Source organism: Danio aesculapii, chromosome 8, assembly GCF_903798145.1.
Source record: "Danio aesculapii chromosome 8, fDanAes4.1, whole genome shotgun sequence".
Lineage (NCBI taxonomy): Eukaryota > Metazoa > Chordata > Actinopteri > Cypriniformes > Danionidae > Danio > Danio aesculapii.
Genome location: NC_079442.1, coordinates 38,909,953 through 38,926,641, shown reverse-complemented (window position 1 = coordinate 38,926,641; position 16,689 = coordinate 38,909,953). Strand labels below are relative to the sequence as shown.

Genomic DNA, 16,689 nt, shown 5'->3' with positions numbered 1-16,689 from the left:
ACTTGAATTAAAGGAGCTTTCAACTGCATTCTAATAGGCTTCACCACAAAGTTAGTGCTTTTGGACTCTTAAAGAGATAGTTCATCCAAATTATAAAAAACAGGTAATCTTTTTCACACACTTGACTTGTTCCAAACAGGTTTGACTTTTTATTCTGTTGAACAAAACAAGATATTCTGAAGAATGTCGAAAATCATAGTAGGAAAAGCAAATAAAACGGAAGTCAATGGTTCCCGGTTTCCAACATTCTTCAGAGTATCATTTTTTGTGTTCAAAAGATTTTTAAAAAATTGCAAATTCTAACTTTGGGTGAACTATCCCTTTAAGATACATCTTTTTTGTTATTGTTGTGATGTTTTTGCAAAGTGAGTGAAGTATGTGACAATGTCAGCTAATTTTATATATAAAATTAAATGAATTAAAACATCAACAATTAAATAAAGACAATAAATATTGCACTACATGAGTAAATTACATTGATTCATCAGCAAATCATTTCTTCAAGGACACTGAAAATAAAGAAAGCAACATGTTTACCTCTGACCTCCTGCCCCCTGGACCCAATGCTCGAATAAGCATGGAAGAACTGAGGAAGACAGAAAGAGAACAATAAATGTGCTATACTTGAGACATAAACACTAGCTTCATCCCCACAGAGCCTCACTGACAGCTTTAGTCAACAGCTCCTCCTTTTACCTCCCTTAAAATTCATCAAAGCATTGGAAGAATTTGACTCAGTTCCTTCTGAAGAATGACTACTTTATTTTATGAGGAAAGAACTCAAAACTATACTAACAAAATCCAGTCAGTAAAATACCAAAACAGTAAAAGAACATAAAGTGGTGACTTTCAAGATGTTTCCCTGAAGAAAACAGATGACAGATGATAAATCAGGAAATGGAAACAGCTGAATGTTTATATGGAGAACAGACAAAGAACTGACAGATTCAGTTTCATCAGTTCGCCCTTCTGGCTTCAGCGCAGCATATACCCATAGTGCATGACTGAACAAAGAACAGTTATTCAAGACTAAATTGGACTCATCTGTGAGGAAAAACCTAACAAATCCAACTACTGCACTCTTCATGAAACATAAGCAGAAAGAATTTCTGTGCAAATCATTTGTCTGAGGCAGCAGTAATTTACATTTACACACAATTTCTGCTTTTATCTCATGAAATGAGATGTCTCAGTTAATGCAGTCTACAATTTCAAAGATGATTTCATCACGTCTTCATTTACATTTATTATCAGTTAGATTACACATAGACATTTGTATATAGATAACAGTAACACTTTACGTTAACTTCTCGTAAATGCAAATTTCTAATCAGCCAATCACCTGGCAACAACTTAATGCATTTAGACATGTAGATGTGTTCAAGACGATCTGCTGCAGTTAAAATCGGGCATCAGAATGGGGAAGAAAGGTGATTTAAGTGACTTTGAATGTGGCATGGTTGTTGGTGCCAAACGGGCTGGTCTAGCTATTTCAGAAGCTGCTGATCTACAGGGATTTTCACACACAACCATCTCTAGGGTTTACAGAGAATGATCAGAAAAACAGAAAATATCCAGTAAGAGGCAGTTCTGTGGGTACAATTGCCGAAATTGACCAATAGAAGATTGGAAAAACGCTGCCTGGTCTGATGGGTCTCGATTTGTGCTGCGACATTCGGATGGTAGGATCAGAATTTGGCATCAACAACATAAAAGCAAGGATCCATCCTGCCTTGTATCAAGGGTTCAGGCTGCTGGTGGTGGTGGTATAATGGTGTGGGGGATATTTTCTTGGCAAACTTTGGGCCCATTAGTACCAATTGAGCATCATGTCAACGACACAGCCTACTTGAGTATTGTTGCTGACCATGTCCATCTTTTTTTGACCACAGTGTACCCATCTTCTGATGGCTACTTCCAGCAGGATAACGCACCATGTCATGAAGTGAGAATCATGTCATACTGGTTTCTTGAACATGATAATGAGTTCTCTGTACTTAAATGGCCTCCACAGTCACCAGAACTCAAACCAATAGAGCACCTTCGGGATGTGGTGGAACGGGAGATTCGCATCATGGATGTGCAGTCGACAAATCTGCAGCAACTGTGGAAAATTTCTGAGGAATATTTCCAGTACCTTGTTGAATTAATGCCACAAAGGATTAAGGCAGTTCTGAAGGTAAAAGGGGTCCAACATGATACTAGTAAGGTGTACCTGATAAAGTGGCCAGTGAGTATGTAGCTATCTGGCTTTCAGTTCAAAATATATTTTATTTAAATATCAGCTTGATCTTGAATGTTTTATTTATTAATTAATTAATTCATTAATTTCTTATCAGCTTAGTCCCTTTATTAATCAGGGGTCGCCACAGCGGAATGAACCGCCAACTTATCCAGCATATGTTTTACGCAGCGGCTGCCCTTTCTAGCTGGGTGTTTTAATGATAGTTATATAAAATCTAAATAAAATCTAAACTTTTCAAAAATCACCCTAAAATGCTGATCTGGCGCTCATAAAACATTTCTTTTAAATGCTGAAAACATTTGTGATGTTTCATCTTTTTGTGGAATATGTGACTTGGAAACATGGTTTGCTTCTTAGGAGGAGGAGTCTTCCTATTTAAAAGGGATAGTTCACCCAAAAATGAAAATGTACTCTTATTTCTTTATTTACATTGATTTCCATAGAAGAAAAAAACAAATACTAAGCAAGTAATAGTTACCGGTTAACAGCATTTTTGCGTTCAACAGAAGAAAGAAACTTTTAAATTTTTGGATGAACTGTTCCCTTAATCAGAGCCCATTACAACAAAGACACATTCAAAACACTTGTGGGTGTTAATACAGGAAACAAAAGGTTAAAATTAGAATTACAAACAACCAAAACAGCAGACAGAGTGGCAGTTTATAAGAGGCACCCTACCTTAATAGACGGATATCCGGTGATGCCAAAATTGGTGCACACTTTTCTGTTGCTTTCATCAGCACAATCGATAGCAGCCAGATCCACAGCAGGCTTCCATTCTAAAACAACAACAAAACACAGAGTTACGAAACCTGATAAATGACCAGAATGGGGTCAACAGTGTTTGTGCAAATCAATTTCGGCTTCATGGTTTCATAAAGCCAATGAAATGACATGTCAAGTTTAAGGGCGCTGTTATGTCTGTCAAAACAAAAACATCACGTCTGTCTGTAAAATGTCACTGACATGTCAAAGTGCGTCCGGCTCAATATGAGCAAGCAAAAGTTTGTTTCTGATCAATGCTGCATTCACAATCACAACATTTGCTCCAATAACCTTTCGCAAAGGGGAAATCCAGGTGTCTAAAGACTCAGCGACAAAGCTTTTTTTGATGAAAAGTCAGCCTACATCTTCAAAACCTCAAATCTAGAGCAACAGAAGAGGAAAGAATATGCATGCACTTTAATGTGGTGGTGTTTGATAACCTAAATGAGCTGCCTACAATTCAGAAGTAGGCCCATAAAGAGTGAAATAAGACAGCTCACTAGATCATTAACCATGCTTAATAGGTAAAACTAGGTGCATCTTTACACACACTTTTACTCTGCGCCTGCTCAAAATCCAGTGTAAGGTAAGTGTTTTGCCTGTTCAGACTCCCCACAATTATAAAAATAAACAGTTGTAATTGCAGTGTATGAATAACTCCATCAGAATTAAACCTACTAAATTTCCACTTAAAAAGTGCCACATTTGCGACTACTTTGTGGTTAATTACATATGGTTTATTTTGAGACCTATGAGAAATTTACACTGTAAAGGTGGCACAGAAACAGTTATGAAGTGATATTTAGCTGTCTTTGGAAAGACTAGTTAAAAGCTACTCAGATTGGTGTCATAAATATATAAACAAAACAATTAGAAATGTATACTTTGATTCTAGGGGCTAAGGTGTCTTTATCATTCATAATTTAGTCTAGCTTTTATGCAGCTTTGATTTCCACTGTAATCAAATTGAAAGATTTAGGGCTGCTCTATGCCTGCTTAAAGTTCAAGGTAAATGCACACCTTAATTGTGTAAATGTATGCCACCTCTGAGCAGCATTGTAGGACTAGATTAGCCAAAAATGAATATTCTGTTATTATTTACTCACCCTCATGTCATCTCATCATCAAAACACGAATTAGGATATTTAAGATGAAATCTAAATTAAGGTAAAGTTGGTTTCATATTCGCACATTCGTTCAGTGACAAAATGTAACATGCTCCCTATATTGTTTACTATGGTACTTTGAATATTTGGTCTGAAATCACATGCAAGTATGACTTGAAAACAACATTAGCACTACTTCTTTGACTGTGAACAATGCTGTACTTTGATAGTCATTGGCTGATAATATGATTTCACTATTTAGAATTTGCAAAGAATATTTTTGTTAAAATTATATTAGTAAGAGGAAAGTCTAAGTGTGAATATACAAAACCAACTTTACCTCAATGAAATCTAAGAGCTCTCTAATCCTGCACAGACAGCAACAGTCTCAAGACTTTGAAAGTCCAGAAAAGGAACCAAAAACATTCCATGTGACGTCAGTGGTTCAACAGCAGCAGTACAAAGCTCCATGAACAATCTTGTGGGCCAATAAATTTGTTCACCTACGTCGTCCAAGTCAGGTCAGGATGCGGATTTACTATGTGCAATACAATGACTCGAGTGACTCAAATACATCGTTCTGCCCTTAGAAAATGAAGATATAGGTAAACAAAGTTATATTCACAGTTTTTTTTCAATATTTCCGAAGTAATTTTTACAGTTTATTGGCACACAAACATGTTCATGGAGCTTCGTATAACCACTGAAGTCCCATTAAATGTTTTGACTCTTTCTGGTTCTTTGAAAATCTCTAGATTTTTTGGGTCTATGGAAGATGAGGAAGCTCTCGGATTTCATCTACAATATCTTAATTTGTGTTATGAAGACGAACGAAGGTCTCAGGGGATGGGAACGACATGAGGATGAGTAATTAACAACAGAATCTTCATTTTTGGTTGATTTAACCCTTTAAACTGTTTTTCAAGAGTTCACACTTAGCTGATAATCAATAAAGCGTATTTGGCATGCTGTCCCGGGAGAGAGCCCTGAGCTCGTAATATCCTCGAGCCCGGGGCTCCCTCCCGTTAGAAGGGCGAGAGGGGAGTTCGAGCTCAGGTAGGTCTCGAGAACTCCCCTGCTTGTCGCCGCGTGAGAAGTGTAAACTAGGGTTGTTTTCGGTGATAATTTGGTTTAATCTATTGCTATGGTATATGTTTTGGACGGTGGGAGGAAACCGGGGGACCCGGTAGAAACCCACGCGAACACAGGGAGAACATGTAAACTCCGCACAGAAACACCAACCAGCCCGATAGGAGGTTGGACCAGCGGTGTTCTTGCTGTGAGGCAACAGTGCTAGCCACCGGGCCACCGTGTCGCCCTATCGGAAAAAAGGGGGAGGAAGTAGGGGTGGAAGGAGGGGGAAGCTTCAAGACGAAGATAACTGGAGTGAAAAACTCTGGTTATTTACAATGCTTCCGTAATCATCTAATGGGTCACATTACGGAGCTAATGAGGAGCCAGCCGTGTTGATCATAAGCACGTGATCCTCTCGAAATTAGTTTATAAATAAACCACACGTGTCAAGAGATATATACTTCCATAATAGGGGTTGAGATGGTTCAAAGCAGGCCTAATACAGCAAGGCTTTAATATCTTTACACAGAACTGATTACACTGAGAAAATGTGCCTCAATTAGATTGAGGTAAAGTTGCTTTTATATTCGCACATTCGTTCAGTGACAAAATGTGACATGTTCCCTATATTGTTTACCATGGTACTTTGAATATTTGGTCTGAAATCACATGTAAGTATGACTTGAAAACAACATTAGCACTATTTATTTGATTGTGAACAATGTTGTACTTTGATAGTCATTTGCTGCTAATATGATTTTACTATTTAGAATTTGCAAAGTATATTTTTGTAAAATTATATTAGTAAGGAAAAAGTCTGAAAGTGTGATATAAAACCAATTTTATCTCAATGAAATCCAAGAGCTCTCTTATCCTGCGCAGACAGCAAAAGTCTGTCCAGAAAAGGAACCAAAAACATTGTCAAAAGCAATCCATGTAACATCAGTGGTCTAACAGCAGTACAAAGCTCCATGAACAATTTTGTGGGCCAATAAAATGCAAAACTTACTTTGTTCACCTACGTCTTCTATGTCAGGTCAGGGTGCGCATTAACTATGTGCAATACAATGACTCTAGTGACTCAAATACACTGTACTGCCCATATTAAATTATGAAGATATAGGTAAACAAAGTTATATTTACAGTTTTTTCAATATTTCCAAAGTAATTTTTACAGTTTATTGGCACACAAACATGTTCATGGAGCTTCGTATAACCACTGAAGTCCCATTCAATGTTTTGACTCTTTCTGGTTCTTTGAAAATCTCTGGATTTTTTGGGTCTATGGAAGATGAGGAAGCTCTCGGATTTCATCTACAATATCTTAATTTGTGTTCTGAAGACGAACGAAGGTCTCAGGGGATGGGAACGACATGAGGATGAGTAATTAACAACGGAATCTTCATTTTTGGGTGATATAACCTTTTAAACTGTTTGTGTGAAGAGATGTATACTTCCATAATAGGGGTTGAGATAGTTCAAAGCAGGCCTAATACAGCAAGGCTTTAATATCTTTACACAGAACTGATTATGAAGAGCAATGATGCCTTAAAAGGCACCTATTTTACCCCTTTTTTACGATTTAAGATGAGTATTTTGTGTCTCCAGAATGTGCCTTTAAAGTTTCAGCTCAAAACACTTATCAGATTATTTATTATACCTTTCAGAATATTGGATTTTCTGCTCTGATAACAACGTAGCTGTTTTTGTTGCCTGTCCCTTTAATGCTAGTTCTCCCCACCCACTGTTCCCACGTGCCTGTCAGATTGTGCCTCAATCTCCACCTTGGCTGCCAGATAAACAGCACAGTGACAGACATGAAGAAAGCAGATCTCAACTTTCCCAATGACTCTGATGTATTTTTTGTTGAGCTAACTCAAGCCTTTCTTTGACAATGAGTCACACACAATGCTGTTACAAATTTCATGTGCGCACACACACACATACACACACACGTTTAACTTTGCACGGCAAAGAAACACTTTTTGTACAGCAAATGTGACAGGATACACGTTAATATTCACTGCTGTATGGACATCCAGTATGCTAATGTACAAAATAAACCTGATTTAACGTCCACAAACCGGGATTGAAGCATCTTCTTTTATAATTGTACTGACATACGGCTGCAGTGATGAATATAGTAAAAATTGCTGGAATTTATTTCAAACATGCACCGTTTTAAAACCATTTTAAACTTGTAAAACTCCTTCTTGATCAAATTTGATGATGATTGATGATCACAGAGAGCTGAACAGATCTTTTAATCTCAGTTGCCTTGCGCATGTCCTGTCTTGGTGATAAGATTATATGCGTTACTATGAAGACATGTTAATACATGGCTGTCAATCAAATCAGTGCGTGGGGAAACTACACTCCTATGTCACGTTGCGGTGAGCCTGGAAACAGGAGGGATTTGGATCCTATTTTAACTTCAGGAAATTTAAAGAAAGAGACTTATTGTCTTTATTTCACCTCAAAATGACTGGACACACTATACCTACACACAGTTCTGTCCAAACAGCTTCTGAAAGATGATTTTCGTCATAGGTGCCCTTTAATAGGATGGTGTTTGCACCTGTCCAGTGTCTACAAATCAATCTTAAGGTATATTTACTATGTTAAATAGTTTAATTATACCTGCTCTGAACCACCTAAACCACAAGATTAAAATATTCATGTCACCTTTGAACAGCATAAACGCCTATTTTAAATTATACTCGGGAAATTTTTCACCACAATAAACTAATGCAAGTTTACATCAACCTACAACACACACAGGCTTGAAGTTGCTGAAGGCTGTTGTATAAAATCCAAAATATCATTAAAACCTTGTAGAAGTTTACTGTCATTGTAGGCTATTAATTTTGTGAACAGTTGTGGCAAATGCTAATTATAGGCTACCACAGTTTTAATGAAGAAACAATAACACTAACTTTGGTTACCATGGTAAATGATAATGTAACGGGAAAAAGTACCCCACTGTTGAGGTTGCAGGACACAAACAGTTGTTCACTTAACTGTATATCTTCGTGATGTTGAAATACAACGCAATACTAACCTTTAATATCTCTGGCAAGGCTTTTCCAGACGGGTGAAAAAGCGATACAGTGTCCGCACCAGGTCGCGTAAAACTCCACGAGAAGAGCCGCAGTGTTGTTAAACAGACTCGAGTCTACATTCTCCGGTGTTAAAATAATAACCTGATCCGACGCCGTGTACAGCCCAGCTTCACAGATTACAGGACAAAGACTTACACAAGTGATAAAAGCGCACAGGAAAGAGTAAAATGAGTTTAACTTGGTTTTTGTCGTGTAAACAGACGTGGCACCGCCGCATCGCCGCGCCATCTTCCCTTATTTCTGCTAAACTAAACTAACTCTATTAGAAAGTGATAGAAAGTTTACTGCGGCTGGTCTCACGTTCAGCTCCCTCCCACTTAACTCTCCCTCCCTCAAAGCAGAACACATCAGTAGTATGATCCTAAACAACTCTCGAATATATGGTAAGTTCGAGAACGTTTGTCTTCACTAAAACAAAACAGAAATTCAACTTATTTTCTTATTGTTGTGTGAAGGTTACATATTAAACCATAGTTTAACCACATGCTGGTCAGTTAGGCTACGTTTGAATTAGGGCTGCACGAAATTGTAAATTTTACAATGCAATATTTTCTTATTCTATGATATACATTGCGATATAAATAAAATTTCACCAAATATCTAAGATATATGACTTGAATATCTCTATTTGGAAAGAATTAATAGTAACTCGGATGATTGTGTAGAGAAGAGCATCTGCATAAAATATATAAACTATCTACAAGCATAGATAAATGCAAATTTTAAAAAGATATAATTGAAATAAACAATGTTTTATCAAATTGTCAGGTATAATGACTGATTAATAATAATAATAATAATAATAATAATAATACTTATTAAAGTTAGAAACAGCACAATTTTTAATGCCTGAATGCTTTTAAAATCATTATACAAAGAAATGACTGCTTGTTCAAACTACTTGCAGATGAGCCGAAACAACACAACTTAATTGTTTTAAGTTCAGCCAACTTAAATTTGCCAAGTTAACTTAATCAATTTGGGTTGAAACATCATGAATAAATTGTATGGAACTCAATTCAAACTCTAACTTTTTTCAGTGCAGTCACAGGCCTCAAAACACATGAAAATGATCAGTTATAATACAGACTCAATATTGCATGTCCAGCAAAGTGACTATTGCGAATGATCACAATGATCTTATTCCAAACCTCCTGTGACGCCCAAGGAAGAAGAGGCGTTGTTGTGCCTTCCTCAGCACTGCGTCTGTGTGAGCAGTCCATGTCAAATCCTTAGCGATGTGGACTCCAAGAAACTTGAAAGTGCTGACTCTCTCCACTGGTGTCCCGTTGATGGTGATGGGAGTGTGTTCTCTCTTCTCTCTCCTGAAATCCACCACCAGCTCCTTGTTTTTTTTGTTATATATATTTATATATTTATTATAATACAATATTTAATATATAATATTGATATTATACAGGTCCAGGTGTGAAAGGGGTAGTTCTTTTTTTCTCAAAAAGTAGACCTGTGTGCAGTTATTCGCCGCATTTTCTATAAATTATGATGTTCAAATACTGCATTTTAGTGACACTTTACGCCCTAATTTTTGCTGGATCAGCTTGTCAGATGGTGATCATAACCACACTAGTCAATGCAACAACATTTCATACAATTTTATCAAAGTGCTTATTTACAAATGTGCATTTAAACTGTCATTTATTATAGTTTTATAAATAATCTTATGAGATCACAATTTTAAATTTAAAAATTTGAATAAAGAAATATGAAAATATTTATATTTAAAATACAAATTTTTTATCACACATCATTAAAAAACAACAACAACAACATTAGGAATCTGTTAAAACTTGTTTTAATTAAACTGTGGCCTGTAGACAAAAAACAAACTGGCCAGCTCATTTCCTCTGTCAGAATTTGTCTATTTAAAAAATTAAAAATGACATTTGTCTTAAATCCTTCTTCTATTGGTTATTTTTACTATTCATGATGGCAGACTTTCAAAATGGGACAAATGAGCACATATAGGGGCCAAATTCTGGACTTTGTCAGTGGGTAGTGGGTCTTTCAAACCACCCGAATCCCCACAGGCTACAAGCCTGTTATATATTAGTTTTTAAATTTTATTATTTAAAAATTGAATATGGTAGCTTAGATTCCCAGTGATGGGTTGCTGCTGGAAGGGCATCCACTGCATAAAACACATGCTGGATAAGTTGGCGGTTCATTCCACTGTGGCGACCCCTGATTAATAAAGGGACTAAGCCGAAAAGAAAATGAATGAATGAATTATAGCTCAGAATGACTCAGACAAGAGTTAGATAACAAACATAAGAATATTAAGAATTTAACTGAAGAATATGTATTTGTTGAAAAGATAACATTTCTCTCTGGTTTGGTTATCAGACTTCAGTCAGTCAGTATAGTTTTGTCATTCCTCTGGGCCTGGATCGACTTCTTGATCTATTCATGGAGGATCACCCTTTGCTCAAATATTGACATTTTGTGCCTCTTGTCCAAAGTTTCTGTGCACATTCCACTTACTCAAACTTTAATTCAGTGTTGATACAGAAAGGGTCCTTGGATCATTTTTATAAGGTGAAACTGATATTTTATGAATGTAATACAGAGGCTTTGGTGTAAAATTGCAGTGTTATCTAACCCAAAACTGAAAACTCTGTCATTTACTTACCCTTTACTTGTTCCAAACGTGTTTGACTTTTTATCTTCTGTTGAACACAAAAGAAGATATTTTAAAGAAAGATGTAAACCTATTGACTTCAGTTGTTTTTCCTATTACGCATGCCAATGTTTACCAGTCTTCATCTTCCTTCGAAGTATCTTCTTATGTGTTTAATAGAAGAAAGAAACCTAAAAGCATTTGGAAGCACTTGAGGGAGAGTACATTTTCATTTTCAGGGTGAACTATCCCGATTTTAAAAGAGTTATTTTCTGCTATTTCTGCTTACCCTTAAAATGTCCAGCCTGGCCAATAAGGGGCCAATTTTTACTTGAAAAAGAGGTAAGATTAAAGTAGCGAACATTTGATAAATGTTAAAACTGTCTTAAGATAGAAATAGTAGACAAGGGAAAGATATATTATCCACTAATACAAACTACTCAACTTTTTCGATGAAATTTTTATTTTAAAACATGGTAATTTATGGCTTAAAACTGAATGTGAGACAAAATGTTTCATCATATGCATAACATAAGAATGTGTGCTAATTTAAAAACAACATTTGCAAATATTCTAAATGTTTACTTCCCATCAAGAATTTCTTTTATTATTGTACTTCTTCAAATTCTAAACTAACTGGTCCCTATCAATATACACTACCTGACAAAAGTCTTGTTGTAAGAGCAACAAAAAATAACTTGACTTCTAGTTGATCGTTTGGAAAAGCGGCAGAAGGTACATTTTTCAGATGAATCATCTGTTGAACTGCATCCTAATCATTACAAATACTGCAGAAGATCTACTGGAACCCACATGGACCCAAGATTCACACAAAAATCAGTCAAGTTCGGTGAAGGAAAAATCATGGTTTGGGGTCACATTCAGTATGAGGGCGTGCAAGAGATCTGCAGAGTGGATGGCAACATCAACAGCCTGAGGTATCAAGACATTTGTGATGTCCATTACATTACAAACCACAGGAGAGGGCGAATTCTTCAGCAGGATAGCGCTCCTTCTCATACTTCAGCCTCCACATCAAAGCTCCTGAAAGCAAAGGAGGTCAAGGTGCTCCAGGATTGGCCAGCCCAGTCACCAGACATGAACATCATTGAGCATATCTGGGGTAAGATGGAGGAGGCCTTGAAGATGAATCCAAAGAATTTTGATGAACTCTGGGAGTCCTGCAAGAACGCTTTCTTTGCCGTTTCAGATGACTTTACTAAGTTATTTGAGTCATTGCAGAGATGTATGGATGCAGTCCTCCAAGCTCATGGGTGTCATACACAATATTCATTCTTTTTCCACTGCACCATGACTTTATATACTATACTATACATTATTTCTGTTACGTGACAAGACTTGTCTAAGAAAAGTCAGACCTTACTGTCCTATTTAAATAATTAAAAATCAAGACATGATCATATTTTATTTTGGTAAAATAAGCGTAATCTAGAGGCCTTTGCCTTTCATATAAGCCATATCTGATACCAAATGATCAACAAGTCAAGTTATTATTTGCTGTTCCTTAAACTTGGAGAGGCGACAAGACTTTTGCCAGGTAGTGTATACGACAAGGTTTTGCCTAATGAATCAACAGCAAACTGAATAACTGAGAAATGATGAGATCTTTATTTACAATTTCCAAAGGATCAGTTGAGTTAACAAATATATCTATAATATGTACATGGAAGCAAAAGGAACCACGTCCGTTTTCACAGCAATCTTCCATGAGTCCACTCACAGGAGATATAGGCATCGACTCTATTTACATTGGGTGAAACAATTTACAAGTCTTCAAGTGCACCTCTGTCACTCACAGTACATTATTAATATAAATATTACAGACACATACTGGATGCAAAACATTTCTAGGGCCTACCAAGTTGGAAGTAGAAACTGATTATCAAACCATTTGTGCCACACAAATCCTAATATCCCACCCCCCCAATCCAAGGCAGAGAATTATCGCCTATAGTTAATGAAAGTTGAAACATTTAGAAACCAGAAAGACTATTTAGTAGCAGCCTGTTCTCTGAACGAGGTAGAGATCTCTGTTACCTACAGAATTTGACATGCTATTGAATGAGCAACTGATGCTGGGTATCAGAGACTCTATTGCTGCATAGATGAAGTTTAACACATTGACACAACACAATACTCTAGATCTAACCTCACAATGCAGGAAGTATATAGCTTCAAGAGATGGCGAGGAAGGGCTTGTTCCAGCGAAATAAACATCTAATTCATTATATGTTTCTTATGAACCCAGATTTATGTATGTACATCACAGTATTCATGTATATTAACAGAACGTGGTCATGAAGACGAGATGGACGTGCTGAGCCCTTAAAAGGTACATAATGAGTACATAAAACGCCTCTTTTAAAAGTCAACAAACATGTCCTTGTGCTAGTGATAGCGTAACATTGCCATTCATCTTTCCATTTAAAAAGATTCTTATGATGGGTACACACACAAAGTAAGGCAGAAATGTACATCTGTTACAGTATTAGAGGTTTGTCCAGCTACGAAGTAATAAGTTAAGACAAGATTAAAGCCAAAAAAGAGACCATCACAACACAAACAAAGGCTGGGAAAAGTCGCTCGTGCAAGAGCAAACATAACAATGGAGGCACTTAAAACGAATGGGATAAAAGGCAAATGTTAAGGCTAGAACCCAGCATGCCTGCGTTTAGCACAGTTATTTCAAATTCAATCTTTTGGCAATATGTAGTCACCAATAAAACATTGTTTGAATGAGCAAAACCATCACAAGAACAGTTCTGTTGTTGTTGTTGTTGCTTCAAAAAGCAGAGATAAATATCATTTACAAATTCTCAACATTATCTTGCATCAGATCCCTTTACAATGTATTGCCATTTAAACATTCAGATTGTACATATTGTGCTTAGTTCTGCAATGAATCAATCACGTCAATGGTAAAATAAACTCTTTTCTTTAAACACTTTCCAATGTTACTTTCAAATTCAAAGGTTACTTAAAAAAAATAAGTTAATAGAATTAAAGGAAGAAAAAAAAAACATTATGATACAATGTAATTAAAAATAGTCTGCGAGTCTGCAGGTCTGTTCCGATTTGATCCGACTCCTTTGTATTTTAATCATAAGACTTGAGCCAGTTTTAGCAGCAATGATAAACAGATGCAGTATGGGGAATTTGGACCCAAACATCTGCTACAATTTACACCACATAAGACAAAAGTTCATCAGACATCCCGGAACAGGTATCTCCACGACAGGTCAGACTTCTGGGCAAGGTGTTATGGCCTTAAATCCTGAACCCACAACAGGTCCTGCCATGGACAGCACGTGTAGACTCAAAGAGAATTCCTCACTGAATGTCCTTTATGTCAACACTGAAACTTCATTTTTGTTTTTTTTTAAATCAGAAAGTACCTAAAACATTTTTTCTGTACAAACAAGACCATCATCAAAGAGTTGTTTTGAATTTCTTCTCTTGGATTTGGGTCAGAACATCAACGGTGTCCTTTAGCAAGGCATCAAAAATCCCATCAGCAAGCTGCATCTTTACAAAAAGTTCATCCTCGTCATAGTTTACCCACTGGGATTCCTCTTCATGCAACTCCTGGACCTAGAAGAGGAAGAGTGATTGTGGAATTATGCATTTAGTAAGTCTAAACTACATACAATCAGTAGGACAAAAAAGGAAATACTCAATGTTATGGATGAAGATAATAGTGTGGAATCTACTTACTAGGATGTGGTCAACTCGGTCTCGCTTTTTCCGTCCAAATTTGATCATTTTTTGCCAGTCTGTTTTCTGGTTCTGCTCTTTCTTTAGACCACACAATTTTAATACCTCGGTAGTGACAAATTCCTGAAATAAACAAAAAACGTTTAAAAGGCACGCTCTAAAAAAATTGCAAATAAACAGTCAAGATATGGGTTAAAAATCATTCAGCATAATATATTTATGAAGTAAACAACATGTTTATCCTGATCTGTAATTATTAAAATAAATTAAATAATGGATCAAAGTACATTTTATTACAAAAAACATTTTTACTGTATGAACAACTGAATCAGGCAGAGTGCACCTGAATCTTCCATCCATTCCATATTTGTTTTCAAACAAAAAAAGAAAAATTGAAAAAACGGATGTTCATCATTTTTTATTTTATTTTTTTTAGTTTAGGATAGGAAAATGGATAAACAACTTTATAATTCAATATACACATGTAGGTGCTGAAACGCCCATTTTACTCTGATTGGTCAACCAAATCTGAGCTTGTGCATCACTCTCAAAATAACAGTCCTCTCCGGACCAGCACAAAGGCTTTTAATTATTACATAATTATATATATATATATATATATATATATATATATATATATATATATATATATATATATATATATATATACACAAACATACACACAAATTATATATATATATATCTTTGACAGATGCGCTGTATTTAGCCTGTAGCCTATTTAATAGTTCAGATTTGTTTTTACATATAATGTTCCATTACTTTAAATGTTTTTATTTTTTATATTTATAGATTATGTAAAATATATTGTTTATATAAAATCTAAAAATATTTTTATACTTTTAATATTTTTATACATTTTTATACTTCACTGAAAATATTTTTGTAAGATGACTTGGGGGAAACTAGTTTGTGTTTATTCACTTTAAGACAAATGGATTAGTTTCATATTCATTCAATTTTATGAAAGATAATTTTCAGGGGGATCATATCAATGGTTTTCTAATTGTAACCATAATAAATGTGTTTATGAATAGGAATTTATCTTTTGTTTATGTTCTTACAACATATTTGCCCACCGGCAACTATAGTTGCCGCATATTGAAATACGATTTTCTTGAAAAAAAATTAAAAACCTAATAAATGCAAAACATGTTTATATAGGACACTATTGTCCATACCTGGACAGTTGTTTTGTCATTGGGGCATTTCACTCGATGGAAGTAGGTTGAATTAAGGCGACGTGGCTTCATCCATTGTGGCTGATCAAGTTTTGGATCTTCTGCATAGATGTCTTGAATGACCTCCCACGATAAATCAAACACGGTCTGCAAATAAATACAACAGCAAACATTTTCACTTATTTTCTGGGAACGGCAAGGTTAAACAAACACCTAAATATCAGCATCTCGATCCCTACCAGTTTGTAGCTTCGTTGGCACTGAGCCTCTAGGTCACTGGCTTTGGCGTCTCCTTCCAGGAAACAATTTGAGGGTTGAGGCTTGGGTACTCCAATCAGACTTGGTCTACCGTGACCCAGTTTGCAGCTTTCCCAGATCTCCTGAATAGCAGCGATGGCCAGTTTCTCTACCTCCTGGACAGTGTGAGGAACAATCATGGCGGGCTCCTCTGGTTGTTTCATTTGCACAGGAAGTTCAGGCCTGGGCGGTGTTTTGACCTGTTCCCCTGAGCTAGAAATCCCATCTTGCTGTTGTTGATGTTTTTGCTTCTGTTGCTCTTTCCGTGAACTGAGACCAAAGTCCTCATCGAACCAGTCCTGCTCATCACCAAGGACATCGAAGAGCTCACGGCTAAGCTCCAGCTCAGCTAGACGTTTAACTAGCTCTTCCTGTCCACTCGTACCCAGGACAGGGCTCTCCTGTTGAAGAGGCATTGCAAACACTCATCAAAATCACCTCTTTACAACTTTTATCAAAAGAAAATCTAACTTAACTTTACATGCTCTGTTTGAATTTTGCAACACAC

General features: G+C 36.2%; 2 protein-coding genes across 7 annotated transcripts in view; both read right to left on the bottom strand.

Annotated features, from left to right (window-relative positions):
• qsox1 (quiescin Q6 sulfhydryl oxidase 1) overlaps positions 1-8,589 on the bottom strand; it is a 51,831-nt gene extending 43,242 nt beyond the window's left edge. Inside the window, exons 1-3 of the mRNA XM_056463927.1 lie at positions 8,252-8,589; positions 2,924-3,024; positions 538-586 (exon numbers count right to left, since the gene is read on the bottom strand). Coding sequence (XP_056319902.1) covers positions 538-586; positions 2,924-3,024; positions 8,252-8,540 — 439 coding nt within the window. The 5' untranslated portion in view covers positions 8,541-8,589. The remainder of the gene's footprint in view (positions 1-537; positions 587-2,923; positions 3,025-8,251) is intronic.
• Positions 8,590-12,556: 3,967 nt separating this feature from the next.
• cep350 (centrosomal protein 350) overlaps positions 12,557-16,689 on the bottom strand; it is a 52,370-nt gene continuing 48,237 nt past the window's right edge. For all 6 annotated transcript variants that reach the window (XM_056463920.1, XM_056463924.1, XM_056463925.1 and 3 more), the window contains 4 exons: positions 16,124-16,582; positions 15,885-16,031; positions 14,686-14,808; positions 12,557-14,562 (listed from right to left, as the gene is read on the bottom strand). In XM_056463920.1, coding sequence (XP_056319895.1) covers positions 14,401-14,562; positions 14,686-14,808; positions 15,885-16,031; positions 16,124-16,582 — 891 coding nt within the window. In that variant the 3' untranslated portion in view covers positions 12,557-14,400. The remainder of the gene's footprint in view (positions 14,563-14,685; positions 14,809-15,884; positions 16,032-16,123; positions 16,583-16,689) is intronic.